At 46.1% G+C, this 27292-nt stretch overlaps 1 protein-coding gene across 1 annotated transcript in view; it reads right to left on the bottom strand.

Moving 5' to 3' along the window:
- Positions 1-27076, bottom strand: part of DNMT1 (DNA methyltransferase 1) — a 51589-nt gene extending 24513 nt beyond the window's left edge. Inside the window, exons 1-15 of the mRNA XM_079958650.1 lie at positions 26976-27076; positions 21589-21631; positions 21376-21483; positions 19313-19589; positions 18450-18522; positions 17571-17673; positions 17195-17235; positions 10393-10444; positions 9342-9425; positions 9151-9260; positions 7114-7232; positions 5109-5201; positions 2218-2369; positions 1719-1906; positions 813-1002 (exon numbers count right to left, since the gene is read on the bottom strand). Of these exons, the coding sequence (XP_079814776.1) occupies positions 813-1002; positions 1719-1906; positions 2218-2369; positions 5109-5201; positions 7114-7232; positions 9151-9260; positions 9342-9425; positions 10393-10444; positions 17195-17235; positions 17571-17673; positions 18450-18522; positions 19313-19589; positions 21376-21483; positions 21589-21631; positions 26976-27022 (1680 nt within the window). The 5' untranslated portion in view covers positions 27023-27076. The remainder of the gene's footprint in view (positions 1-812; positions 1003-1718; positions 1907-2217; positions 2370-5108; positions 5202-7113; positions 7233-9150; positions 9261-9341; positions 9426-10392; positions 10445-17194; positions 17236-17570; positions 17674-18449; positions 18523-19312; positions 19590-21375; positions 21484-21588; positions 21632-26975) is intronic.
- Between the last annotated feature and the right edge of the window lie 216 nt (positions 27077-27292).

Here is a 27292-nt window from a genome sequence, read left to right as displayed (position 1 = left end):
CTCTCTGAAGCCTGGAAACGAGACCCTCTTAAGAAGGTGACTTCTGTTTCAGTGTATCTGAAGAAGTGTGCATGCACACGAAAGCTCATACCTAGAACTAACTTAGTTGGTCTTTAAGGTGCTACTGGAAGGATTTTTTTTTCTTTTATTTTGTTTCCTCTTAAGAATATTAGGGGGGTGGGTAGGGGAAGGACCAGACCATGTGAAAAATGAACATAATACTTTAGCTACAGTTCATATTCTTGTTATAAAAAGTGCGCCTAGACATTCCGCTGTTGGGCCATAACCTCAGTTTAAGGTGCCCTTTAGCTCCAAGCTTTCACATCTGTTTCTAACGCCGCTCTCACCCTCAGCTCTGGAAGGTACAACAGTAGTCTTCTCTATGAAAGACCAGATAAAGCTGGAGGAAAATCCAGGAATACATGCTCAGGGACTCTCCTCTTTAGCTACCAAATTAAAGCCAGGGGCCGATGACCAATGCAGGAGCTCATCTCTTTCTGTCTATGTGCCCTGCTTCAAGTAAAAGTGACCCAAGAAGCAAAGGGGGGAGTTGACCTTAATCTGCATGCTGTGTGCTGAACCAGACAGCTCTGTATTTGAAGACTTTGGGAACTGTTTGGCCAGGAGCAGCAGTGTTGGGAAGGGGATTTCCATAAGGCAGGAAAAGAATGTGTCCAGGAGACCAAAAACTAAAGATGAGGAAGCGCTGCTCCTTCCATGTTGGAACTCCTCATGCCAACCTCATGCCACCCTTTCTCTCTAGGCAAAACAGGGTGTCTGGGTCACCAATGCAGCCTCTCTTTTGTTGTTACCTCACAAACCCCACAGCGCCTGCGCTTCAAGCTGTTCTCTTTGTCTTCCTCCTTTTCGTTTTTCTCTATTTGCTCAGAGAAGAAGGTGTCAAAGATCAAATGGACCAGCTTCGTGGTGGTTGCCTTGGTAGGGCCTTTGTCCTTGTCGATCTTGGTAGGGTGCCGAATGGCTTGCCTTCTTGCTGCTCGTCTAGGAGGAGAAGACAGATGTGAAAAGCTAAGCACCTGCAGGAGACACGGAAAACACTGGAACAAGATTGAATCCCCCCTTTCTCCAGCTCTCAAAGCCAATTTGGTGCCCTCCAGAAGCTGTTGGGACTAAGCACCCCTCACCCATGACTGGGCTACCTGGGACTGATGGGGCTGTAGCGCCACCATCTGGAAGGTACCACATCATCTATCTCTGAGCTACAGTATTCTATCCTCATATAGGCAAGAGGAAAATTCACCCACGCGCTCCTCCAAATAGCACACAGCTGATCTGCAGAAGGAGTTCTAGCAGAGTGATAGAGGACACGCTTCTCAAGGAAAAGCTCCCAGGCTCAACCCTCCAGGTGGGGCTGGGAAAAACTCCTTCCTGAAATCCTGGGGATCCGCTGCCAGCTGGCGTAAGTACTGGCTTAGATGGGCTGACTGAGCAGGAAGTGCATCTGTGCTGTGCTATGCCAAACATCAGGTCACATGATTGAATCCTTCTCCCTAAAAAAACATTCCCTGCACACAGAAAGAGGCAGGACCAAAGAGAAAGTCTAGAGCCCACCTCCCGAACATTGAGTGTGGCGAATACCGAGCACCAAAGAAGGTTCTCTGACGCAAGCCTTCTCCTTTGGCGTTAAGTTGCACAGCCCAAAGGAGGAGATGAAGCACCTCCAAAGGGCCACTCCCAGGGTGCAGCTGCTAGCGTACCTTTTGCCTAGCGTGACTCCTGCCAGTTTTATCAGGTCTCTCATGCAGGGGGTGATGAGAACAGGAGGCTCGTCACTGTCTCCTGCCTCATCATAGCTTTCCACTTGCTCTACCACAAACTGGGCATGCCGGAGGAGGGAATCTTCTGTGAAACGGTTGAAGTTTAATCCAGCAGGAGGGACAGTGGTCTGGAGACAGAATTAGAAGGAATTTAACAATTCTACTGGTTTTAAACTGGCAAGTCAGGAGAAGAATGTTAAGCAAGAGCAAAAAAAATTGCAATAGCAGGTTCATCTGCTCTCTCAACTGCCTGGTGTTCAAAAATGGCTGCTCAGCCATCTCAAGATGGTGACACACAATGGCAGTCTAACCTACTTCATAGGGTTGTTTTGAGGACAAAAAGAATTGAGATGGATAGACAATGTATGCTGATCTGAGTTCCTTGACGTCGGTCTTCTTACAGACACAAGACACAGCTGCCCTGGTCTGCTGGACTAACCTCTATCTTGTTCAGCAGGTCCTCATAGCTGACATCAGGGTTATTTTGCAAGAATTCAACAACAATTTTGCTCATGTAGATCTTCTCCTGCATCAGTGCAAAGATGGGGGCATATTCCTCACTTGGTTCCATCAGGATATAATCTGCAAAGGCTAGAATGCAATGCAAATGTGTTTCCCAATGAACAAGACTTGGGTACAAATACATACTTAGCCATGAACTGAGTGGATGATTAAGCAACATGTGTGACTAAAACTGCATTAGTGAGCAAGACCAGAGGTCTAACCCTGCTCCCTGTTCCCAACAGCAGCCAGCCAGAAGGCACAAAGATTGCTTGTCTATCAAAGGGCTATCAAAGATAGCCTGCTTGGCAGGGGGTTGGACTCGATGGCCCTTGTGGTCTCTTCCAACTCTATGATTCTATGATTCTATGAAAGATACACTGCCAATGAACATGGAGGCTTCATTCAGTTGTCATGGCCAACAGAGAGATATTTAAGGTAAAGGTAAAGGTACCCCTGCCCGTACGAGCCAGTCTTGACAGATTCTGGGGTTGTGCGCCCATCTCACTTAAGAGGCCAGGGGCCAGCGCTGTCCGGAGACACTTCCGGGTCACGTGGCCAGCGTGACATCGCTGCTCTGGCGAGCCAGAGCCGCACACGGAAACGCCGTTTACCTTCCCGCTGGTAAGCGGTCCCTATTTATCTACTTGCACCCGGAGGTGCTTTCGAACTGCTAGGTTGGCAGGCGCTGGGACCGAGCAGCGGGAGCGCACCCCGCCGCAGGGATTCGAACCGCCGACCTTTCGATCGGCAAGCCCTAGGCGCTGAGGCTTTAACCCACAGCGCCACCTGCGTCCCAGAGAGATATTTACAGGAGGGTAAACCCTGGCAGTTGCCCAAGACAGAAAATTTGAGAAGGCATTTGTAAGGTTGGTATGAATCTCATGTAATATAATTTGAATGCAAGTGTTGTTTGTATAAAAGAGAACAGAATGAGGTTTGTAACAACTTTAATACATGTATATTTAATGTACCTCACTGGGTCAGCAACAAGGCTAGGGCCTTTTGAGTTTATGAACAAAGAAAACTGTAACTGATGGGAGCTATTAAGTATATTTTTTGCAGGTGCATAACTGAAGAAGCAAATTATGTGAAACAGATACCAAAAATCTGTATTATTGGAGAAGCGAATTTTGTATAACAGTAAGCTCCTGTGAAACTGACAAGAAAAAGTTTTAATAATGGAGAAGAAGCAAGTTTTGAAACATGAAAAGCTCTTTTAAAAAAAACACAAGATAAAATTTTTTTGGAACAGATCTTACTGCAGTAATTGCCTATTACTATTGCCTGCATGGGTTTTCCTTTTTTTGCAGTCACAAAATGGTGGCAGATGGAGGCAGCATTTAGCACAACCAGCTGGCAATTCCTGACACCCCTTTCTGCTGCTATCTGGTTCATATTTGGAAATGATTAAATTATTTGCAACAATGTTTTCCTTGTGGCAAGGAGTTCCATAGTTCAGCTTTCCTCACCCTAAGAACAGGCATTTGTTCCGGAGGTACTGTGACTCATTTAAGACAGAATTTGTTGAACCAGAGGCTCTAAATGGAGGTTTTATCTTTTGTATCAGGCATAGGCAACCTTTGACCCTCCAGATTTTTGGGACTACAATTCCTATCATCCTTGACCACTGGTCCTGTTAGCTAGGGATCATGGGAATTGTAGGCCAAGACATCTGGAGGGCCCGGTTGCCTATGCCTGTTTTATCTATTTCTCTTCCCACATGTCTCTCAAAGTATTTCTACCCATCTCCTGCCGAGACACTGAAGTCCACCTGAATGTGGCCCAAGGACCACTGAGGGGTCTCAGTCAGCTGCTTGAGAAACACTGCTCTGAAAGAATGCTTTTCTCTTTTTAAGTTGAGCACAACTTGGTTCTTAAATAATGCTTCTACGTGATGGCACTGGGCTGTGGAACTCCCTCCTCCTAGATACGTAGGCAACCAAGGGATGAAGGCAACCAAGCATTCTCAAAGCTCTAAAGCAGGGATGGGGAGCCTGTGGCCCTCCAGGTGTTGCTGAACTACAGCCCCCATTGTCCCTAATCATTGAGCATGCTGGCTGGGGCTGATGGGAGTTGTAGCCCAGCAACACTGCTCCACACAGTTCGCCATTCCCTGAGGTCAATTCCATGGTAGCTCTCTGACAGAACATGTATGTAAAGATGTGCAGCAGCATGTCCTCCCTTGGCTGCTAAAGCACATGCACAGCTTTGCAAATAGGCCGTGCTGTGGATTTGTGAGGATTGCTTGCTCTGCACAGTCACATATGCAGCGCCCATAGTGGTGGAGGTGATCAGGGATGAAGGGGGACAATTAGGCCACTCAATTAAACCCACCTGGAAAGGCAAGGGGATTGGCATCCTCATTTTGAGCACAGCATGCAAGAGAACTGGGGTTGGCAGAAGAAGACACTTTTCATCGCTGCCAGTAGTTTCTTCAACAAATCCCAGAGACTGAGCTGTGAGTTCTGCAAGGCCTGGGTCCCCCTTGTCTATCTGGCTCACTTAGAAGAGTCAGTGACTTAGGAGTGGTTGTTCTTGTTGGGGAAAACTTTAATTTCAAAAAATATGTAATGTTTTTCTGCTGTTTATATATTTTTGTATTTGTTCATATTAATACATTTTGGGAGGCCTATTAATATTTGTATGGTTGTTTCTTTAAAAATTGTTATATTTTGTAATTGTTGGTGAATTATCTTGAAATATTGCTGGTATTTCATTACATAGATTTTTCTGATGCTGTTGTGAGCCATTCCAAGTATGTGCTGAGCATGAAAAAGCAGGACACAGACAAAACTGAAAGGGATGATGATTTCCTTAAAAGCTTACCTGTGGTGAATCCAATCAAAGCCTTCTCACCTCCATCAAAACCAGTGATCCACCATGCATTGATGGGGCCCATCTTTCTGGCTCGCACACCACCTAAAATCAGTGATGAAAATGGAGAGGCATCATATTTTAAAATCACTTAGTTGCTAGGCCATGGTGGATGCATGTGCTTTAATAAGCCCACGCTGAGGAACAGGAGCTGGGCAACCACCTCTGGCTGGTTTCTTAGGGTTCTTTGCTTCCCCTGGAACAGGGGTCTGCAACCTGCAGCTCCGGAGCCACATGTGGCTCTTTTACACCTTTGCCGCGGCTCCGGGGCAGATACTAGCGAGGGGAGGAGGCGCATTGTGCACCCCGACACTCCCCACTGTGGCGGGCGCTGTACTGGCTGTGACGTTGCATGGGGGCAGTGTGTGCGTTAGTCACGCACCGTCCCGATGTCACCTTCCTGCCCGCCCGCCCACTACATTGTAAGGGGCATGTACGCTGGTCACTGTTTTGAAGGGGAGTGAAGAACACACACACGAAAAAAGGTAACTTGTTAATTTAACGTTTATTTCTATGAGGAGGAGTAATTCTGAGGGGTCAAACAAAGAAATAATAAAAAGTGACAAAAAAGTTATTTTTATAATGACGAGTTTTGCGGCTCCCAGTTTTTTTTTCTTCGGAAACGGGTCCAAGTGGCTCTTTTTGTCTTAAAGGTTGGAGACCCCTGCCCTGGAAGCTTGCAGATACAAGTGGGCTGGCCTGAGAAGCTCACTTCCTTTTCCACCAGGTCACTAGATCCAGACCTGCACCAAAACCAAGCCACTTAATTGGTCCGTCTTGCCCTTGGGAAGCTGCAAATATCTTGTTACTTGATTTACAATGGCTAATTAAAGACAAAACTTTTGACCTTCCTGTCATGAATGAACGATGCTTAGCTAATTTAGGAGCATCCAGTGGCTCGTCTAGTAATGCAACAAGCAAACACGGGGTTAAGTGTCTCTTTTGTGGGCAAAGTGTACTTGCAGCCTCTGAAATGCTGTCCCACCACCTGTACCCTGGACTGCAGCCCATTGTGACTTGACAGGATGGGTCCAAGGAGTGGCAAATGCCTCCTTGCCGTAGGGGGTGGTACCAAAGGCTTTGGGGAAATGTGTTAATGTCTCTCCCCCTTCTCAGGTCATCTGGGATAATGGTCTGGATGGGGCCCAATAAGCTGGAGCTGAATTCCAACAAGCTGTTGGCTCTGCTGGTCGTTGGTTCCCGATTCCAGAAGATGGGTAAATGGTGTGCCCTGAAGGGCACTGCACTCCCCTTGAAGGATCCAGGTTTGTGGCCTGGGGGCACTCTTGGATCCATCTTTGCCACGGGAGGCTCAGATAGCTTAATGAAAGCCTATTTATAGCTCTGGCTGGTTTACCAGCTATGGCTGTCCCTGAATTGGAATAGACTTGTCACAGCAATCCATACCCTGGTTACCTCAAGTCTGGACTACTGTAATGTGGTCTGCATGGGGCTGCCCTTGAAAACTGTTCAGAAGCTGGTATAGATTTCAGCCACTAGGTTATTGAGCAGCAAGCCACTTTGAAGTCATATCACATTTATTTTCCATGATCTGTGCTACTTACCTATTCATTTACATATCTAATTTAAGATTTACCATTAACCTTTAAACCCTGAAGAGTTCAGGGTCCATGTAACTTGGAAGAGCACCTCTCTTGGTATGTGCCAGTCTGGTCACTAAGATTAAAGGGGTCTTCTTTGGGTGCTGCCTCTGGGTGAGGCCCTGAGGCAGTTCCATGGCTGATGGTCTTCTCTGTTGCTACACCCTCCCTGTGAAACTCCCTTCCTTTGGAAGTCAATCAGACATAATTTGCACTCCAGTTTTATGACAGGTTAATATGATGTGTCAGTTATGTATGTGGCAGAGTGAATGTGAACACCCCGCCCTGGAGTTTTAAATTAAGAGCATCATATAAATTAAATGGGGGGGGGGACCTGCCTGCAGGGCCACACTTACCATCCAGACAAGGGTTATCATCATATATTGGCTTTACTGCACCACTGAAGTAGAGTTCGATATTCCTTTCTATGAGACCAGTATCAAATGGGCACAGGTGGCCTTTTCGATCATAAACACTGCACAGAAAAGGAAAAGGTTGCATAGTCTTTGGTTGTCTATACACCTGTCATTCACAACAGCCAACTAAAAAAACCTCCAGTTTCTCATTAATGTAGCTGTAAAGTGTGTACAAAGTGCTTTTACAGCTCTTGGGGCAAAGGGTGGCAAACCAAGTGGTGATAGCAAAATAGAAGAGTCAGGGCTCCAGTGAGAGTAGTGGCGAGGCTTGAAAACGTAAGTGGAGGCCATGAGATGCAGAACACAGGAAGACTGATTCACCTCTTTCTTTTGTAAAGTAAAAGGAAGCCACACTGATTATAGAATTGCCAAAGGCCAAGAACCATAACCATATATAACCGATATGTACTGTACTAATATTACCCATCACCGCGGACAACTTTCCTGGCCAACCCTTTCCTATTTCATAGCTGTACACAGGGAACTGTCCCACCAGACTGGGAAAATCAAAAGCAACACAAAAGCTGGGGTGACTTAAACCAGGGATAGGCAGCCTTGAAACTTGTGTGTTCTGCTTTATTTACTTACAAACTGAGGACCACCAACTGGAGCAAAGTCCAAAATAGTGGTTCAGGGACATAAGGTAAAGGTAAAGGTACCCCTGCCCGTACGGGCCAGTCTTGACAGACTCTGGGGTTGTGCGCCCATCTCACTTAAGAGGCCAGGGGCCAGCACTGTCCGGAGACACTTCCGGGTCACGTGGCCAGTGTGACATCGCTGCTCTGGCGAGCCAGAGCCGCACACGGAAACGCTGTTTACCTTCCCGCTGGTAAGCGGTCCCTATTTATCTACTTGCACCCGGAGGTGCTTTCAAACTGCTAGGTTGGCAGGCGCTGGGACCGAGCAGCGGGAGCGCACCCCGCCGCAGGGATTCGAACCGCCGACCTTTCGATCGGCAAGCCCTAGGCGCTGAGGCTTTAACCCACAGCGCCACCTGCGTCCCTTTCAGGAACATAAGCTGAGAATAAAAGACAGTGTCTCTTTAACCCTGATCAGCCCAGGGTTAAAAACGTAGCCTGTCTTTTCCTCCAAAGCTTTCTCTATGTCAGAAGTCTAATTTAGGGAGTGCAGGAAGCCTTTAAATTGCTCCCATTGTTAAAGACAGTTGGGATTCAGAAAGTCAACACTTCTGAAAATCACCCGAGATCCCAAACCCCTTCCTGTGGCTTAAACCACACCATCCTGTTAAGGGCTAGGGGCTCCAGAGGGCTGCAGGTGCAGTTGACTGTGCTGCTGGGCACCCGCCTTCCCAAAGATCTTACTGCACTCAAGTAACACAGTTCCAGCAGGTGCCCCAAGGATCCCTACCAGACTTCTGTGGGGATGCTTGGAGGCTGCAATGGAGCACAGCCCCAAACCTAGGAACACACTGGCGTATCCTCAAGGGGTTGTGTTTATTAATAAGGTGCCCCATACTGCTGCACCCTCGCCCCTGCCCAATCTCAACCCTTTCTATTTGGCAAGCAAACACACACAGCAGCACTGTAGACCTCTGGATCAGAAATAAATGGACATTCAAAGCTTTCTTCTTTGAGCAGACTGCTACCTGCTTCCTTCTGCCTTATCACCCTCTAGTTTCTAAGCCTCAGAGCTTAGCAGATCCTTCCTCCAACTGCTGCTACTGCAGATTTCTGCTTGGAGTCTCAGAGATGCAGGGAGGGGCCGTCCTCCAGGCAGCAAATCTCCAGTATTCATGACTCCCTCCATACTTGCCCCACCCTGAGGTTCAATTACCTAGGCTTTACAGTGGTGCTTGCTAATGTGGCATGCTCCCAATGCTGCTGGACTACAACTCCCATCAGCCCTGACCACTAGTCATGCTGGCTGGGGTTGGTGGGAGCCAGTGTCCAACAGTAACAACTGGAAGACCACAAGTTAACCAGCCCTGCTTTATGGCAAGTCAGCACAAGGCCTCACCTGAAGGAAGTCACTTTGTGCTGAGGCAGGTCATCGTAACTCTCAAACCCATCTTCGTTGGCATCAAAGATGGACAAGCGCTCATCTGTCAGCATCTCGGGTTCATCCAGCTAGGAAGATACAAAATTTTATTCTAGACATATACCAGCAAGATAGAATTCTTTTTGTTCATCTGCAAAGGATGGGCTTACGGCATCATCAGGATCTCCTTGGAAGAACTTGAGATCAGGGTCATCTAGGTATTGCCTGCATTCAACACACTTGGGAGGAGTGGTCTGGAAGAGAAAGATATAAGGAGAAAATGCAAGGTGGTGAATTCAGGTAACCAGGATCTAAAAATGGTGCTCCCAATAAGCTTGTGATGTGGCTGAATAACTCTGGGAATTTGTTACTTAAGTGACATTAGACCCTACCATTTCAAAGTAAAACATTTATAAGTCCACTTACAAAAATCATATTAAAAACAGGTTCCCTCCAGATGTTGCTGAACTCCAATTCCCATCATTCCTGATCACTGGCCATGCCAGCTGAGCTGATGGGAAACGGGAGCCCAAAACATCTGAAGGGAACCAGGCTGGGTAAGGATGATAACAGGGTCAGGGAACCTGCATCTCTCCAGATGTAGTTAGACTCCAACTCCCATCAGACAGTGAGGTCAGTGATAATGAGACTTTGAGTCCATCACCATCTGCAGGGCAAGAGAGTTCCCCATCCCTGGTGTAAAAGCTGTTACTGTACTGCTCTGGGTCACTGGTACCTAGCCAGAAAGGATACCCAACAGGTTTCATGTGCATAAGTGGCATTTCTAGAAAATGCAGGGATTGCTCACTCATGGCTAAATCTAGCTGAAAGGGGGAGGCAGGATTTCATCAGTCCTTACATTCCATTCCACTGTACCGGCCATCATTTATGGAGCCCTTCCAAATGCTTAGCTGCTTTTCTGACTCATTTTTAAGAACGAAACACACAAAGTTATGCCACTTTCATTCACTATTTTTCTGTTCTTAAAGACAGTAAACCAAGGCCAAGATATGGTATCAGAGCAATGCTGATGTGGTATATCTGAACCCACCCAAAGTTCCACCTGACAGAGGCATTAAATGCCTGTCCTGAAAATCAGAAAAAAATAGTATCTTCTTGAACTGTTGATGTTCCAGTCATTCCAGGGCGGAGTGTGTGCATATGCACACCACAAATGTCTAGTATTCCAACCAGATACAAAACAAACCAACACTTACTGACCTTAACAGGTGGCACAGTTTTAACCTGGTTTGCTTCTTCTTTTATTTCAGACCTGGGAAAAAACAAAACAAAACCCTCACACAGTGCAACAAGTTGGGTAATATAAGCTATCACAAGAATAATATTGTTTAAGTCACTGGATGCAGAGACTTTGACAAGTCCATGCAGTAAAATGCTTTCATATACAGTGGCGCCTCGGGTTAAGTACTTAATTCGTTCCAGAGGTCCGTTCTTAACCTGAAACTCTTCTTAACCTGAAGCATCACTTTAGCTAATGGGGCCTCCCGCTGCCGCCGCGCCGCTAGAGCACGATTTCTGTTCTCATCCCGAAGCCAAGTTCTTAACCTGAAACACTATTTCTGGGTTAGCGGAGTGTGTAACCTGAAGCGTATGTAACCTGAGGTACCACTGTACAAAGACACTTTCAGCTTAAAGAAACTGTGTATTCTGGGGAGCCATTTTATACCCTCTACTCTCACTTCCATCAATGCATGAACAGGGCAGAGACTGACTGCTCCATTTCAATATTCTGTGTTTCTTTATTTAGCCTAAGGAATGAAAACAAAGCGCTTCTGACCTGGTTGGGATTCCTTTTTTTAAAAAATAATATTTATTACTTTTAAACCTTACCAAAAAAAAAGAAGAAAAGAAAAAGAAAAAAAGGCAAAAGAAATAAAATACAATACAGTATATAAACAATGCTCAACACAACATTAACACATTAAACATAAAAAATTAAAAAACATATATCATACCGTTTCAATGCCCTATCTTTCATTCCCTCGTTTCATCGACCTCCTCTCACCTCCCTTTTTGTATTCCACTTCTATTAATTATTTCAGCAATTCCTTTCCCTCTTTCTCTATTTTCTATCATATAATTATCTTAACTTATTTTAACCTTATCTTCCATTAATACCATAATACTTATTTATACTTAGCTCCTTATAACATTTCTACTAAAGCCATATAATTTCATTCCAACATTTTTCTAACACTCATTAATTTTACAGTATTTCTATAAATAAACTTTAAACTTTTTCCAATCTTCTTCCACCGTCTCTTCTCCCTGGTCTCGGATTCTGCCAGTCCTTTCCGTCTATTCCATATGGTCCATCAACCTGGTGATCTTCTGTCCGAGGCTCTTAACTCTTTTCCAAATCCCTTCTGCAGATCTTCTTCATATTTATACATGCACTTTACTTTGTCTTCTGCTGATCTTGTTCTTAATTTCCTTCCTTTGATGCCGAGGAGTAGATCTCGGGGAGGCTCCAACCTAGCAATGTTTTTATTCCTTCTCGACAGGTCAGCCAAATGTCCGTAGTTAGCACTAAAGTCCAAAAGATGTTTCAGGACGTGTTTCAAAATCCTTCCAAAACTTCCATCTTCCTCTGTTTTCTATCCTATAATTATCTTAACACATTCTAACCTTATTTTTTCCTTTAATACTCTATTAATCTATTTATACTTAATTCCTTATAACATTTCTACTAAAGCCATATAACTTCATTCCAACATTTTTCTAACATTCATTAATTTTACAGTATTTCCGTAAAAAATCTTTAAACTTTTTCCAGTCTTCTTCCACCGACTCTTCTCCTTGGTCTCGGATTCTGCCAGTCATTTCCGCCAGTTTCATATAGTCCATCAACTTCATCCTGGTGATCTTCTATCCGATGCTCTTGGCTCTTTTCCAAGTCCCTTCTGCAGATCTTCTTCGTAATTATACAAAAACTTTACTTTATCTTCTACTGATCTTATTTTTATTTTCCTTCCTTTGAAACTGAAGGATAGACCTTGGGGAAACTCCCACCTAAAGATGATTTTATTCCTTCTCAGCAGGGCAACAATATCTCCGTAGTTAGGCCTGAAATTCAAAAGATATTTCGGGACATATTAAAAAATTTCCACTCTTAACTGTTGTACTTCTAGGTTCTTCTGGTAATGCCAACCCAAGATTCTATCTCTCTCTTCTTTAGTTCGAAGAGTGATCAAACAGTCTCTTATTCTATTCTTCTCTTTTTTCCCTCCTCTTCCAAGTCTGAAGACCCTCACAATTCTAAACTCTTCTTGGCCCAAGTCCAAGTCCCAAAAATCAGCAAATTCCTGTGTGAGAAAATCTGTCAAGCTTTCCTTCTCCAATTCAGGGAGGGCTCTGATCCTCAAACTCATCTGTTTTTCTTTAAGTTCAATCATAGCAAGCGTCAACTTATGTTCATCAAATTGCCTCTGTAGGGCTGGGAATCTCTCTCTCTCGAGTTGTGTTACTTTGCATTCAGCAGCAACGGCTTTCTCACTGGCTTCTTCCGCAGTGTGCCGTATCAAAGTAGATTCCTGTATCAATTTCTGGATGGTTTCTATATTGGTATTCACCTTTTGTCCCAGATTATTTATACTTTCTGTAATTAAGTCAATTTTAGTAATCATAGAATCATAGAATCATAGAGTTGGAAGAGACCACAAGGGCCATCGAGTCCAACCCCCTGCCAAGCAGGAAACACCATCAGAGCACTCCTGACATATGGTTGTCAAGCCTCTGCTTAAAGACCTCCAAAGAAGGAGACTCCACCACACTCCTTGGCAGCAAATTCCACTGTCAAACAGCTCTTACTATCAGGAAGTTCTTCCTAATGTTTAGGTGGAATCTTTTTTCTTGTAGTTTGGAACCATTGCTCCGTGTCCGCTTCTCTGGAGCAGCAGAAAACAACCTATCTCCCTCCTCTATGTGACATCCTTTTATATATTTGAACATGGCTATCATATCACCCCTTAACCTCCTCTTCTCCAGGCTAAACATGCCCAGCTCCCTTAGCCGTTCCTCATAAGGCATCGTTTCCAGGCCTTTGACCATTTTGGTTGCCCTCCTCTGGACACGTTCCAGTTTGTCAGTGTCCTTCTTGAACTGTGGTGCCCAGAACTGGACACAGTACTCCAGTTGAGGTCTGACCAGAGCAGAAGTCATCACATCCGTCTTCTTATGAAGCTGTTCCAATGAAGCACTTATCTTGCTTAATGCAATCACTAAGGCTTCTTCTGTCGACATTCTTACCAATCCAAGGTCAATCCCTGGTTCTCACAATTTTTTATCTCTGCAGCTGGTAATCCCCCCAGCTCCACTCCTGTAACAGTTTCAAAGGCTCCCTCTAGAGGGAAACAATTTCTATTTGTATCAATCCTTTTAAACACAGTTCAAGCAACAAAATTAGTTTCAATTTTCAGTTACTTTTACTCCTTTTTAAACGCAGAAGGAGACAATGGAAACAATATATTTCTCTTATTTAGCTATCTGTCTACATACGTTTTATTCACAGTCAATGAACTTTCCCAAAACATCAGTCTTACTAGCAGCCCGTTTTCCAGCTTCAAAGCAGTGGTAATTTATCTTTCTTCGCTCTCTCTCCTGCAGGCTTACGCAATCCAAAATTTCCCTCCTCTTCTCCTGCTTCCAAGGGGGGGGGGTTAGTGATTTTAACCGAGGGAAGTTTAATCCTTTACAGAAGACTTTCTGAGACTTTAGCTTGCAGCCTCTTTGCTTCAGTCTATTTACAAAAGGGGAAGGCGGACTTCCTGTTTTAAACCTCCCCGTTTCGGTGCCAAATTAAGATGTTTAAAAATCAAATTTTCCGTTCTACTCACGGGTAGTTGTTTAGGATCAAATTGTCCACAGGAAAAAGTCAGCGCTCTCCGGCAACAGCTATACGACTTCCTGGTTGGGATTCCTGATGTTCCTGGTCTCTAAACAATGGTTTTTCTGTAGGGCAATCAGTCTGAGGCCCTCTAGATAATTTAGGCTACAACCCCAACATCTGAGATTTGGCCATGCTGACTGGGCCTGAAAGGAGCTGTAGTCCAAAACATCTAGAGAGGACCAGATTCAGGGAAGGAGACGATTCTCTCCCCTGCACCTCCTACATGCAAATTTCTCCTTTCTTCCCATCACAGAGCTAACTAGTACATCTGTACAGATGTTTGAAGCTAGCCAAGGAGGAGTGGCTTTGTGTAATCCAAACACCCACTGCAGCCACTCTCCAAAATATGGAGATACTTCATTTCTCTCCTCATGCCAGAGGCAACATTTACAGGGCTTTTTTTTTCTTTTCATTTTTAGGAGTGCAACAGGGTTGCTTTTTCTTCGGACCAGACAGCCAGAGCTCAAAAGAACATGAACTATCACTGCTCCCACTGCACCTTTTATTTGCAGCTGGCACCGCTCTTGGCAGAAGTGGGTGAGCAGCCAGTAGCTCTCAGCCCAATTTCAAAAGCTTCCTGCAAGAAATCAGTTTGAGCCTCCAGCAAGAACAACCCGTTTCCCTTCCAGCTGCTCAATGGGGGGTTGGAGAGAAGGGGCGAACTCCTTGCTTTTAACTCTTGCCACACCCAACACTGGCATGTGACCCTCAGGAAATCTATTTATCATCATCATCATCATCATCATCATCACTATACTACTACAATTACTACATTTATATCCCCCCTTTCTTCCAAAGAGCTGAAGGTGGCATGTGTGGTTCTCATCCCTCTGCATTTTATCCTCACAACCTTGTGAGGTAGGTTAGGCTAAGAGGCTGTAACTGGCCCAAGAGCAGCCAGAAAACATCATGGCCGGAGTGGAAATTTCAACCCTGGTCTCCCACACCACCAGTGGCTTGAGTGTTGGATTTAGACTCAGTCAAACCCACTGAAATAATGTCATGGTCAAGTGCAGGCATAGGCAACCTCGGCCCGTCAGATTTTTTGGGACTACAACTCCCATGATCCCTAGCTAACAGGACCAGTGGTCAAGGATGATGGGAACTGTAGTCCCAAAACATCTGAAGGGCCAAGGTTGCCTGTGCCTGGTCAAGTGCCATTGATTTAGATGGGTCTTCTCTAAGCATCACTTAAGTTTGGCTTCATCACCCCTAGTCTGTAAACAGCAAACTGTCCTAGTCTCCTCAGGTAAATTGCTCTAGATTTTTGGAAACTGGATTGAGGGAGGGCCATAGGTAGGTAGATATTTGGACCTGGCCAATATAGCTAACTATTGCCCAGTCTCAAACCATCCATTATTGGGCAAGGTGACTGATCATGTGGTCGCTGAACAACTCCAGACATGCCTGGAGGATGCGGACCATTTGGATCCCTTCCAATCGGGGTTCAGGCCTCATCATGGGACTGAAACTGCCTTGGTCACGCTGGTCGATGATCTCTGGTGGGCTAGAGACATAGGTGAAAGCTGTTTCCTAGTTCTGCTGGATCTCTCAGCGGCTTTTGATACCATCAATCATGACCTCCTTCTGGACTGACTAAAGGAGCTGGGAGCACTGTTATACAGTGGTCCAGCTCCTTCCTTTGGAACCGTGTCCAGAAATTGGTTGGGGAATGAGTGTTCAGACCCCTGGGCTCTCACTTGTGGGGTGCCTCAGGGTTCTGTCCTCTCCCCCATGCTTTTCAACATCTATATGAAGCCGCTGGGGGAGATTATCAGGGGGTTTGGGCTGAGTTTTCACCAGTATGCTGTTGATACCCAGACCTACCTCTCCTTTAAACTGAAACCAGTGAAGGCAGTGAATATCCTGTGAGTGTCTGGAGGCAGTTGGAGGATGGTTGGCAGCTAACCGATTGAGGTTGAATCCTGACTAGAAGTACTGTTTCTGGGGGACGGGCCAGATGGGTGTGGGGGACTCCCTGGTCCTGAATGGGGCAACTGTGGCCCTGAAGGAGTAGGTGAGCAGCCTGGGAGTCATTTTGGACTCACAGCTGTCCATGGAAGTGCAGATCAATTGTGTGTCCAGAGTAATGTCTACCAGCTCCATCTGGTACACCAGCTGAGACCCTACCTGCCCATAGACTGTCTCACCAGAGTGGTGCATGCTCTGGCTATCTCCTGCTTATTGACATGCGCTCTACATGGGACTACCTTTGAAGGTGACTTAGAAACTACAACTAATTCAGCATGCGGCATGTAGACTGGTGACTGGGAGTGGCCGCCGGGACCATATAACACCAGTCTTAAAGAATATTCACTGGCTCCCAATACATTTCCAAGCACGATTCAAAATGTTGGTGCTGACCTTTATAGCCCTAAACAGCCTTGGGGTCATGTATACCTGAAGGAACGTGTCCACCACCATCATTCAGCCCAGACACTGAGGTCCAGCTCCGAGGGCCTTCTGGCGGTTCCCTCACTGCAAGAAGTGAAGCTACCGGGAACCAGGCAGAGGGCCTTCTCAGCAGTGGAACCCGCCCTGTGGAATACCCTCGCATCAAATGTCAAGGAGATAAAGAACTACAGAACACCTGAAGGCAGCCCTGTATCTGGAAGTTTTTAACGTTTGATGTTTTACTATAGAATCATAGAATCATAGAGTTGGAAGAGACCACAAGGGCCATCGAGTCCAACCCCCTGCCAAGCAGGAAACACCATCAGAGCACTCCTGACATATGGTTGTCAAGCCTCTGCTTAAAGACCTCCAAAGAAGGAGACTCCACCACACTCCTGGGCAGCAAATTCCACTGTCAAACAGCTCTTACTGTCGGGAAGTTCTTCCTAATGTTTTTATATGTGCTGCTAGAAACCCAGCTAGATTGGTGGGGAATTATTATTATTATTATTATTATTATTATTATTATTATTATTATTATTAGCTATCATTTTCTGTGGTGGTCATGTGTCGTAAATGTTTAGTTTTGGCCTAAGTATGTTCCCAAAAACAAAAAGAGAGTGTTGCTTTTCGTATCCATTGATGAAAATGGTTACATTTCTTGCTAGCAAACATACATGCAGAGAAAGCTGATGAGATCTCATGCGCCCAATCACTTACCCTTCTTTGGCTTCTATTTTGATTCTTTTCTCATCTTGTTCCTTGAGAGCAAAAAGGAAGATGGTATTGAGAAGAAAGAAACATTTTCTCTTTCTTTAAAATTAGGTGTGAAGTATTAACCTTCTAGGGCAGCCTTCACCACCCTGGAAGCCTCCAGGTGCTCCCATCAGGCTGACAGGAACAGCAGTCCCAAACATCTGGAGGGCACCAAGCTGGCAGATGCTTTTCAAGGGCCCATAATTTATCCCCACTCCAGGGTGAAACAGCAATATTAAATCCAAAATTCCAAATGCAAGTGAGAATTCAGAAGTTTCATGCATACATTTCAAGCATTCTGGTGGTGGTGGAGTAAACTAGTAAAGCAATCAGCATTTACCTTCTCTCCAGGCTGCTGCTCCTCCTCCTCCTCCTCCTCATTTTCTACACTAATTTCTTCTTTCAGGTCTCCATTCACTTCCTCAGATTTGCGTTTATTGGATCTATTGCAAAAAGGAATTAATTTAGGTAACGGTATTTTGACAATATGTTCACTGCTTATTAATGAAGGTGGAAAGCTAAGAAAAAATAAATGGGTTTTAACTTTACAAACCATGTTCAGATAACGCAGCATGAATTGGATAGCCATGGAAATGTGACATTTTAATTTACCGTATTTTTCGCTCCATTGGACGCACCGGACCATAGGACGCACAGGACCATAGGAGGGGGGGGGAATTTCTTGTTCTCCCCCTCTAAAACAAGGTGCGTTCAAAGTACATTCACCAGAGCTTGTGGGGCTGGCGGTGGGGGGAAGCGCTGCTTTCCCCCACCGCCAGCCTCAAAGATCCCTGAAGCCTTTGGAGCGTAGCGCCCCGCTGCCCTGCAGAGGCTTTGCGCAGAGCCGTCCCCAAGCTAGAGCAGCAAGACGGAGCCCTCCGTCTCACTGTTCTGGCTTGGGAACAGCCTTGCTAGCTTCTGCAGGACAGCGGGGTGAAGGCACGACTGTACTTGATCTTCTTGCTCTCTTATTCTTGATCTCCAACAGAGGTCCACTTGCCTGATGTTTCTTTCCCCAGGTCACCTGGCTGCTCCGTGTCTCACATGAACACCTGTACCATTCAGTGCTCAATGTTAACCACCTTGATGTAAGTGGTAATGAGGCAATCAGAGTAAAAGGTGGCAGCAGTATGGGGGATGAGAGTCAAATAAGCAAAAGAATCTTTAAGAAAAACCCACAAAAGAACAGTCACACCAGGTTTACACACAACCTACTCACCCTTTGGAAAACATAGCTACTATGGTTGGTTGCTTGCCAGTACTACGGGTGATCCTTGAACTGCTTGGGGATTCTGCAGATTAATTTAAAAAATAGAATCAGTTGCAGTTACCACACATAAAAGGTTTCTGCTGCTTTCAAAGTGCTTAAAGCAGATTAGATTCCCCGCCCCCCCAGCCAAGCCCATCTTCTATTACCAACTGCAGAATCTTAATCTGAAACAGACTTGAAGGACAGACTTGCTTGCATACATTCCTTACAAAGAGCTTGCCATCACTATCTGCAGCAGCCTTCCCCAACACAGTGCCCTCCAGATGTCACAGGACCCTGATGCTTTCACCAAAGGGAAAGAAAAATAAAAAGGGAAGGGACTCAAACTGTTCATTATCAGGCTTGTTGAATTTTGAAACAGAATTTGCATTCTCAAAAATCATCATTGTCGTCGTCATCACTTCCTATTTTCCTTTAAAAAAAAAAAAAAAAAAAAAGGTTCACTCTCTTAAAGCAGGATGAAAATCTATCTGTATGCAAGGAGACAGCAAGCCAATTCATGAATAGGAGCTAGGAGCAGATCCTGCAGATGGCTCATTTGTCCAGGCCGAAATGAGAACGTAAATGAGAACCTGCAATGCTCTGCTAATAAAACTAGTCAAAGGCCAACCTCTGGCAAACAAGTCTACAGAAGTAACTACGCCACATCTGCCCTCATTTATTTGAAACCTAAATAGTAAGTGGGAGTGGGGAGAGAAACACCCTCAATTTCCAGAAGGCTTTGGTTTTCCTGCCATTTATGCTATGTATCCAGAGTCAAAGTAGTGGAGACTCCCAAGAACCATGTTAAAGCAAGTCTCTAAATGACGTACTTCTGTTCTCACTGTTGGACTTGCTCTTCCTACCCCTGCGGGCTTTGGGCACAGAGGGTGAGGCCAATGGTGTGGAGGAGCAAGACGATGCTGCCTCCTCCACCTCCATGGTGCTGTCCTCTTCTCCCTTGCTGCTTCTTCTCTCGGGCTCTTCATCACTGCCATAGGCACCATTTTCTGTGCAGCCGTTGGGCTTCTGGCCAAGCTCCAGGCTATCTCCATTCTCCAAAGCGAGTTCTTGGTGGAGCAAGGTTTTGACTTTGGCCAGGTACAGTTCCTGCAGCAAAGGGAAAGAGGAACAGGCTGAGTGCAGTGCACATATTCTGGGCACATCAATGGACTGTGCAGAGGAGGAGGGGGGAGATAAGAAATTCTGAGATCCTGGTTCCACCAGCTGCTTCTTTCTTCCGGGAGCAAAAGAGGAAAGACGGAACCTGCCAAATCCAGTGAAGGCAAGTTGAGCTGCCAATACATGGCGGATGGGGAGCCAAGACGTATCGGCAGCTCAAAATGTCTGAAACCGATAGTGCAATGTGAATGCCATACCGGTTTCAGACAATAAATCGGATTATCGCCCAGCTGTGGAACACAGTGGACAATCTGTCCATGCTCCTTTACAGCAGATGAACTGCCTGGCCAAGATATAAATCACAGTCAAATCTACACATATATCCTTTCACTCACACAATATTTTTGACATGCAATAGCATGATAAGTCTGCTGCCAACCGCCCGGAGATCTATAGATGTAGGGTGGTATACAAAATGTAATAATAATACCCCCCCACACACACACTTATTCTTACAGCACAACACTACAGAGTCTACATGCCAGGCCAGAGTATGAAATCAGTGTTAGAAACAGATACGAAGGCTGGGAGCTAAATGGCACCTTAAACCTAGGTTATGAGTGCAACAATTGAATGCCTAGGCACACTTTTTATAACAAGAATACAAGGCTGAAAATGAATGAACTGCAGCTAAAATCTCATATTCATGTTTCACATTGTCTAGTTCTCATCTGAAGATTTCAAAAAACAAAGCCATGCCCACCCCACCCCCCCTGATATTCTTAAGAGGGTCTCTTCTCCAGGCTTCAGATAGTAGCTAGAAGTGGGGAGGCAGAAAAAGGTCCTCCTTTCCTTCCACTCTGCAGTTTTAATCTGAAATCTTAGGCACAGTACTGCACCCAGAGCTCAGAAACTGCTCGAGCTAATGAAATTACCAGTCACAAAATGCGCCGAGAATAATGGGAGTTTCAAACACTGTGTGAAATAGCCCTTAGCCTACAATGCAATGATCTGGCTCAGTGTCCTTGAATATGTATAGAAAAAGACAAGCAGAAATCTATTGCTTTGGCAATTGTCTCAACAGAATACTGTGGAGTTATCATCCTAGTTATGATCCTAATGCAGAGTCATACAATTTAGCGCAATCTAGAGCAATCTATGGAATTTACAATCTGCCTTAGATTTAAAAAAAACAAATTATATAAAGCTAGGAACCATGTGGCTCCTGGGACTTGTGTTCTAGATGCCAAAACAAAATGTCTAGGTGTCATTTTAATTTTGCTGCCATGCTACCCCATAGACCACCTAATTCGCCCTACAGCAGCAAGCAAGCAATAAAATCAATCAATATTATTATTATTATTATTATTATTATTATTATTTTGCTGCCAGGTGCATCAGGTGGTCTGCAGGGAAGTGTGGCACCGAAAGACAAGTCTTTTGCTGCCACGTTACCCCACAAACCATCTGATCTGCCCAGCAGAATATATATGTGTGTGTGTATACACACACACAAATAAATACATATACATATACATATACATATACATATATATATATATGTTCCCCACTGCTAGCTAGATCAAGAGTGAATGAAGTTATTATCTCCCCACCTGAAAAAAATAAATAAATGAGTTGATAACTGCAGCAAACTGGAGAACCTTTCTCACTTTAGAAATCATCCCCATCCAACTGGGAAGGAAGGCACAGTCAAACCCACAGAATGGTATCTAAATGGAACAGGAGGAACTGACCCATCCCTATAATTACCTACCTCTGAAAGCTCCTCTTTGTGAAACTTGGTCTCCAGGTCTTTCAGTTGATTCTGAACATCGGCTTGCAAGAAGCCGTGCATCAGACTCAGTTTTTCCTTAACACATTCCTAAAGACAGACAGAGAGGCAGACAGACAGCATATTAAACTGGCAACTCACACCTTCTCAGGGGGTGGCTGCAAGGAGGGGGGAGGGGGACACTCATGCACTCACTCTTTCACCAAGACCATCTTCATCCCTTTCTAGATCTTTTAGCCTGTTTAAAAAACAAACAAAAACAAACACAGTTCCTCATTAGGAAACAGCCTCTTACAAGGGAGCTTCAGACGGCTGAGACAGGCGGTATTTCACCTCCTGGATGACACTGGGGTAGGGAAGGGGGAAAGAGGGGCTTGGCAGCAGTATGTGGGACACCAACACACGTCTCCCTGCTGCCCTCATGCCTGGGCAAAAGGACTCAGGGGGAAGCAGCGTTTATTGGCAGAAATGGAGAACCTGACCCCTCCAGATGTCTCAGATTCTTTTATCTGCGCCATGTCATCTGTCAATAGTACCCAAGAGCCACCTGGCTTACTGCAGAGAATAAGGAGATACCTAAGTTGGCTGAAAGAATAAAATGTTACTTCCATCTCCCTTATTCTAGCCCTGTTCATGGCTGTGGCTGGGTTGGCATCACTTGGTTGGTTCTCCCCACCAGCACTGCTCAGGAAGCCTCACCTCGAGAAAGAGAAATCAATACATTTCCACAGAGTGAGAAAATGGATGTCTCCCTCAGCTGACACGAGAATTTGGTCATCCAAGCCCAGGAAGGACAAAGAACCCGGGAAGAAGTCAAGCATGCCTTAGCATTCCATGCTGTTATTTGTTTTGTTGTTGCTTTATTTGCCATATTCACTAAGATGGCAATCCAACAAAACCATTCTGAGGGAAGAATTGGAATTGAGTGGGGTAGAAACCTATATAGAAAGATTATCCCTTAGAACAGCTGGGGTGGGGGTCTAGAGTGCTCAATTTAGGGAGGAAATCCATGCTACTGCCCACCCCTTCACAGACCCACAAACTGAGAGCATGTTGTAGCTGGCTAGCGAGGATTATTTCAGATCTGTGGAATGCTTCCCTAATTTCCCAGGAAGAGTTGGCTGGGGGGGGGGGAGCCAAAGCCAAGCTCAGCCTTTCAGAGGCAGCACCTAGACCAGGGCAAGCCAGCCAGCATGTCCTGCAGGACATTGTTTGACTACAACTCCCATTCATCCCTGACCAATGGCCAGGCTTGCTGGGGCTGATGGAAGTTGAAATCCAACAATATCCAGATGTCACCATGTTGGCTACCCCTAACCTAGACCCACAGCTGCCTACCCAGAGGGAAGCAGCAGTGGGGTTGCTGACATGCCAATTTGGGTTGGAGGGAAGGAATGGGTTCCACTGATGAAGGCCAAGGGAGAGATGAATCGTAGAATTATAGAGTTGGAAGGGACCACGAGGATGATCTAGTCCAACCCCCTGCAATGCACATAGAAAACCTGCTTCCCTCTGGTCACCCCTTTCCTATACTGTATTTGTGGATTCACATAGAGACCTTAGGCTTTGAATTCCACTTCCCCCAAAATCTATGTGTCCTCTTCTCAAGAGACAAACATTTCCAGCTGGAAGCCAGAAATCCACAAAATGACATATGAAAGTTTTCCCTCAAAGCACATGATTAAACAGAGGCCCCAGCTACATACAGGCACCAATATGTTCCAGAAAGCAACTCTGGAGACCCTCTTCTGCACTTTCTGTCATTTCCTGATGTGTACAGACACACATGCCTGTAAGAACAGGACCAAATTTTTCAGAAACTGACTAATTCCTTAACTCCATTGAGGCAAAATGTTTCTCTTTGGATGCGTACCAGGGAACCACCCCCTCAACCAAAAACAAAGAGCTGCTGACACACTTTGCCCCAGGACATAAGCCAAGGCAAAAAGGGCGCCATTTGCTTGCACTTTGCACATTTAATTCCAGTTACATTGTGACATTCCCTGAGGCCAAGGGAGTGCCGCCACACGCAAGCCCCCCGCCACTCCAACTCTGCATCCAATTTTGATATTTTCCCCATGTCTCTTTTTACTTATCCTACAAATCCAAAGTGGCCAGCCACCACTGCCCTAGCATATAACACATCCTTAGCACACTAGTCTACATTCTTGTTTTACAACTTAGTGAACTGTAGGGAAGAAATCTCTGTTAGGCGAGAAGTCTTTTTGTAAATAATTTTTTATTAGTTTTCCAATATTCCCTCAATAATAGCCAAATTATAACAATATCAATTAATTCCCAATTAATACAATTATACAAATGCCAATCAACTTCCAATTAATACATTTTAGTTAAAATGGCTCCCACATGATGGATTGGATGCAGTTCCGATCTTACGTCACTGTGTTTCATAATCTCATTAATTTCAGTTATATTTCAGTTATAATAATAATCTTTTAATCAACAGCTGCATAATTAATGATTTCCATTCGTCTTGTTATATTATATAAATTTATAAAACTTCAAGTGAGGAATTCAAACTACAGTCCTACCTCGGCTTACAGACGCTTCAGGTTGTGTTTTTTCGGGTTACGGACGCGCCGAAACCCGGAGGTACCGGAACGGGTTACTTCTGGGTTTCGGCAGTTGCACATGCGCAGAAGTGCTAAATTGCGCTTTGCGCATAAGTTCCGAATTACAACCCGCGTGTGCACATGCGCAGCACTGCGTGTTGTGAATGCTGTGGGTTGCAAACATGCTTCCCGCACGGATCACGTTCACAACCTGAGCATCCACTGTATTTTCTTTGTTCTGTCCTGCACGTGAAAAACTGTTATGTCCATGGAGATTCCTTTTGGCCATATATGGTGTGGTCTCTTTCACTTCCCAGCTGATGCTGCCTCCCATCATGACTGCGTCTCAAAAGTTTCTCAAAGGACTTATCTCCCCATCCCTTGCCTCAGTGTCTCAGAACAGACAACAGCCTGCTAACTGAACCTCTTGGGCTTGCCGATCAGAAGATCTGCGGTTTGAATCCGGGGTGAGCTCCCATTGCTCTGTCCCAGCTCCTGCCAACCTAGCAGTTCAAAAGCACACCAGTGCAAGTAGATAAATAGATACCCAGTCGCCTTTGACTGGACTTAACTGTCCAGAGGTCCTTTACCTTTATTTTTCTTCAGCCTAGGCAAGTGGGCTATTTTCGAATGTGCTGGAGATTTTCCTTTGCAACTCTCAGAATCTCTGCAACACCACTCCCACAGCCCTGTTTCCTTTCTTCCTTACAGCTGAGATTTATGGCCAATTATCCTTTATCTTAAATTACATTCTGTCAGAAGCACAAACAAATCTCAGTCTCTTCTTCCTTTTTCAATGTTTTAAGTGGAGGTGGGGGGAACGACTCTTATACTTGAGCTTCCCCTCCCCCTCCTTTCTTCTTTTCAAGTCACACACAGTCTTCATTCTTGCTAATTAATCTCAATAATACTCAAATTTCTCTTTGAAGACTCTTGAGAGAAGCTGCCAAATCTGAATTATTTTTTCCTCAAATTTGCCATTATCAGACGTGCTCAACAAACTGCCTAACTCTGACTTAAGGTCAACAGTGCAAATCTCCTGGGCCAAATTCAGAATCCTAAGAAATGCCACCTACCCACAACCCCTTGCCAAAGAGAAACAGAAGTCTGAACTGTTAGAATAGAACTTACAGGCAGAGCACTTGGGCTGAGCTGCTGGCCCAGAATCCTTCACTCGGAAGCTCCCTTCCATACGAAAGCACCATAGACCAAACTTGTGTGCAAGGCAACACAGAGATGGAAAATAATGGAAGCTGAAGAGGTTTTGTTTGAGAACATGTTGCTGTGTTGGACAAGAGTCTACCATCAGCCCCTCCTCTTCCAAGAATGATATGTTCCCATTGAGGGCAGACAATCGAAAAATGCGGAAAGGGGGGAAATAGTTTAGGAAAATCCCAGAGCTGAAGTTTAGAGCCACCACTGGCTCTCATAAGGGAAAGGCAAGCGAGTTCCTCCCAGACTGTTGACTCCAGACAACAGTAGAGAAGCAGCTGCTGCCCGCCTGCACTGCTCTGAGAGGGAGACTCAGGAAGTAGATACGCAAACAGATGCACCATGCGGCACAAGCTAGCCTCACAACCATTCACAGCTGTAATGGTGGGCAAAATGCACATACTAGAGCCTTCAAGGTGGAAAGCAGGCTGAAAAAAGGAAAGAAATGAGAAATAACCATTTCCTTCTTTCGGTCTGCATGGCTGTGCAAAGGCTAGCTTGTTTACTTTCCAGATTCCATTTTGCAATCGGGCCCAAAGGACCACCTAGGTTGGCTCTGAGAGCAGGAAGGAACACAGAGACATGACAGACCCTGAGCTACAACAGCACCCTATAGAACAAGGATTACATGGCTATTTCCATCTGAGAGAGAAAAGTGAAAGTTAGAAAACAGAATACAGAAACAATGATGTTGATAAATATTTGCTACCAACAATTTCAGAAATAAGATCAAAAGCTCAAAAATAAGTTGAGAAACAGTAAAGGTGTGCAGCGTTACTTCAGTGTAAAGAAGCAACTGGCATCCTCTAGGTGAGAGGCTAGGAAGAAATCCCAATGGGGCAAGAGAGGGCAGCACCTACCTACGTCCCATCCTAGACCCAACCTGTTTTGGCAGCAGAGCACAGTTATCAGTTTCAGAAGGGCTCCACTGAAACGCAGCGGGCATTAGAAAGTGGAGAACCAAGCAGCCATTGCAAGCTCGTGGCTGCCAATGACGCCAACCCACCATGGCGTTTGCCCGGGCTTCCGCTTAACCCTTCCCCTCAAGAGGCACAGGCACATTCCCGCCAAGCCAGGCTTTCCACTAGAAACACTCCTCCATTTCCTGTCTCAGGTGCCAAGGGGGGCACAGGGAGAGAAGGGGGGCCAGTGAGCCCCCGGAAATCTGAAGGGCTGCTTTCAGCTTCTCTGCTGGTTCTCCCCTCTGCACCCCAAGGAAAGGCAGGGTGGCTGCAGGAAAAGTGACTCTTCTTCCTCCTCACATCGTCGCTGCTTTTGGAAAATCCTAGCAGAGAATTAGTCGCCTTCATTCCCCAGAACCCTATTTTTTTACGAAGAAAAGTTGGGGCACCAGCCCCTTCGGAAGGGCGGAGGGAGCGGAAAGTTGACAAGGAATTCCTTGGGGACATTTCCCGACAGCTGAACCCCCTGGGAGTTGGGATTTGACAGCCATAGCAATGCAGGTCGAGGAACCCCCCTCCAATTCTGCATCAAAAGGGAAAGCGCTTTCCTTCCTGGGGCGCCGCAATTCCCGGAGGGGGAGAACTCGCCCCCCCCCCAGTAATGCGGGCCTCCGCGCAGGCGAGGCTCCCTCCGGCCGCCCCCTCAGAGACCCGAGTCCGCCTTAGGGAAACTTTCCCTGGAAGGCTCCTTGGCCGGGAGGGCGCGGGGCGGGGCGGGGGGGGGGCGCCCCGGCCTCGGCGGGAGAAGGCGCCCCCTGGGGAAAGGGGCTGGGGAACCCCCGGCGGGGCGGGGAAGCGCCTCCCCCCCCCCCCCCGCGAGGGGACCCGCACTCACCGCCGGCGCAGCTCCTCCGGGGTCAGCGGGGCGGCCCGGGCGGGCATCGGGGCAGCGAGGCGGCAGCGAGGCGGGCGGGCGGGCGGGGAGGGAGGAGACGGATTCGCGCGCGCGCGCCGGGAGGGAGGGAGGGAGGGAGGGGGCGGAGCGGGACCCAGGCAGACCATCCGGAGTCGGGGAGGAAGGGGCGGGACTTCGCCGGCCGCCACTCAATGGGGGGGGAAGCGGAAGAGGCGCGCGAGGCGGGTGGGAGGTACCATTCTCCTTTCTATCTGTGCTTGCGGCAGATGCATGTCTGCCGCGTGGAACTGAAAGGC

This window comes from Podarcis cretensis, assembly GCF_951804945.1.
Source record: "Podarcis cretensis genome assembly, chromosome: 17".
Classification (NCBI taxonomy): domain Eukaryota; kingdom Metazoa; phylum Chordata; class Lepidosauria; order Squamata; family Lacertidae; genus Podarcis; species Podarcis cretensis.
This window is presented reverse-complemented; position numbering and strand designations above follow the sequence as displayed.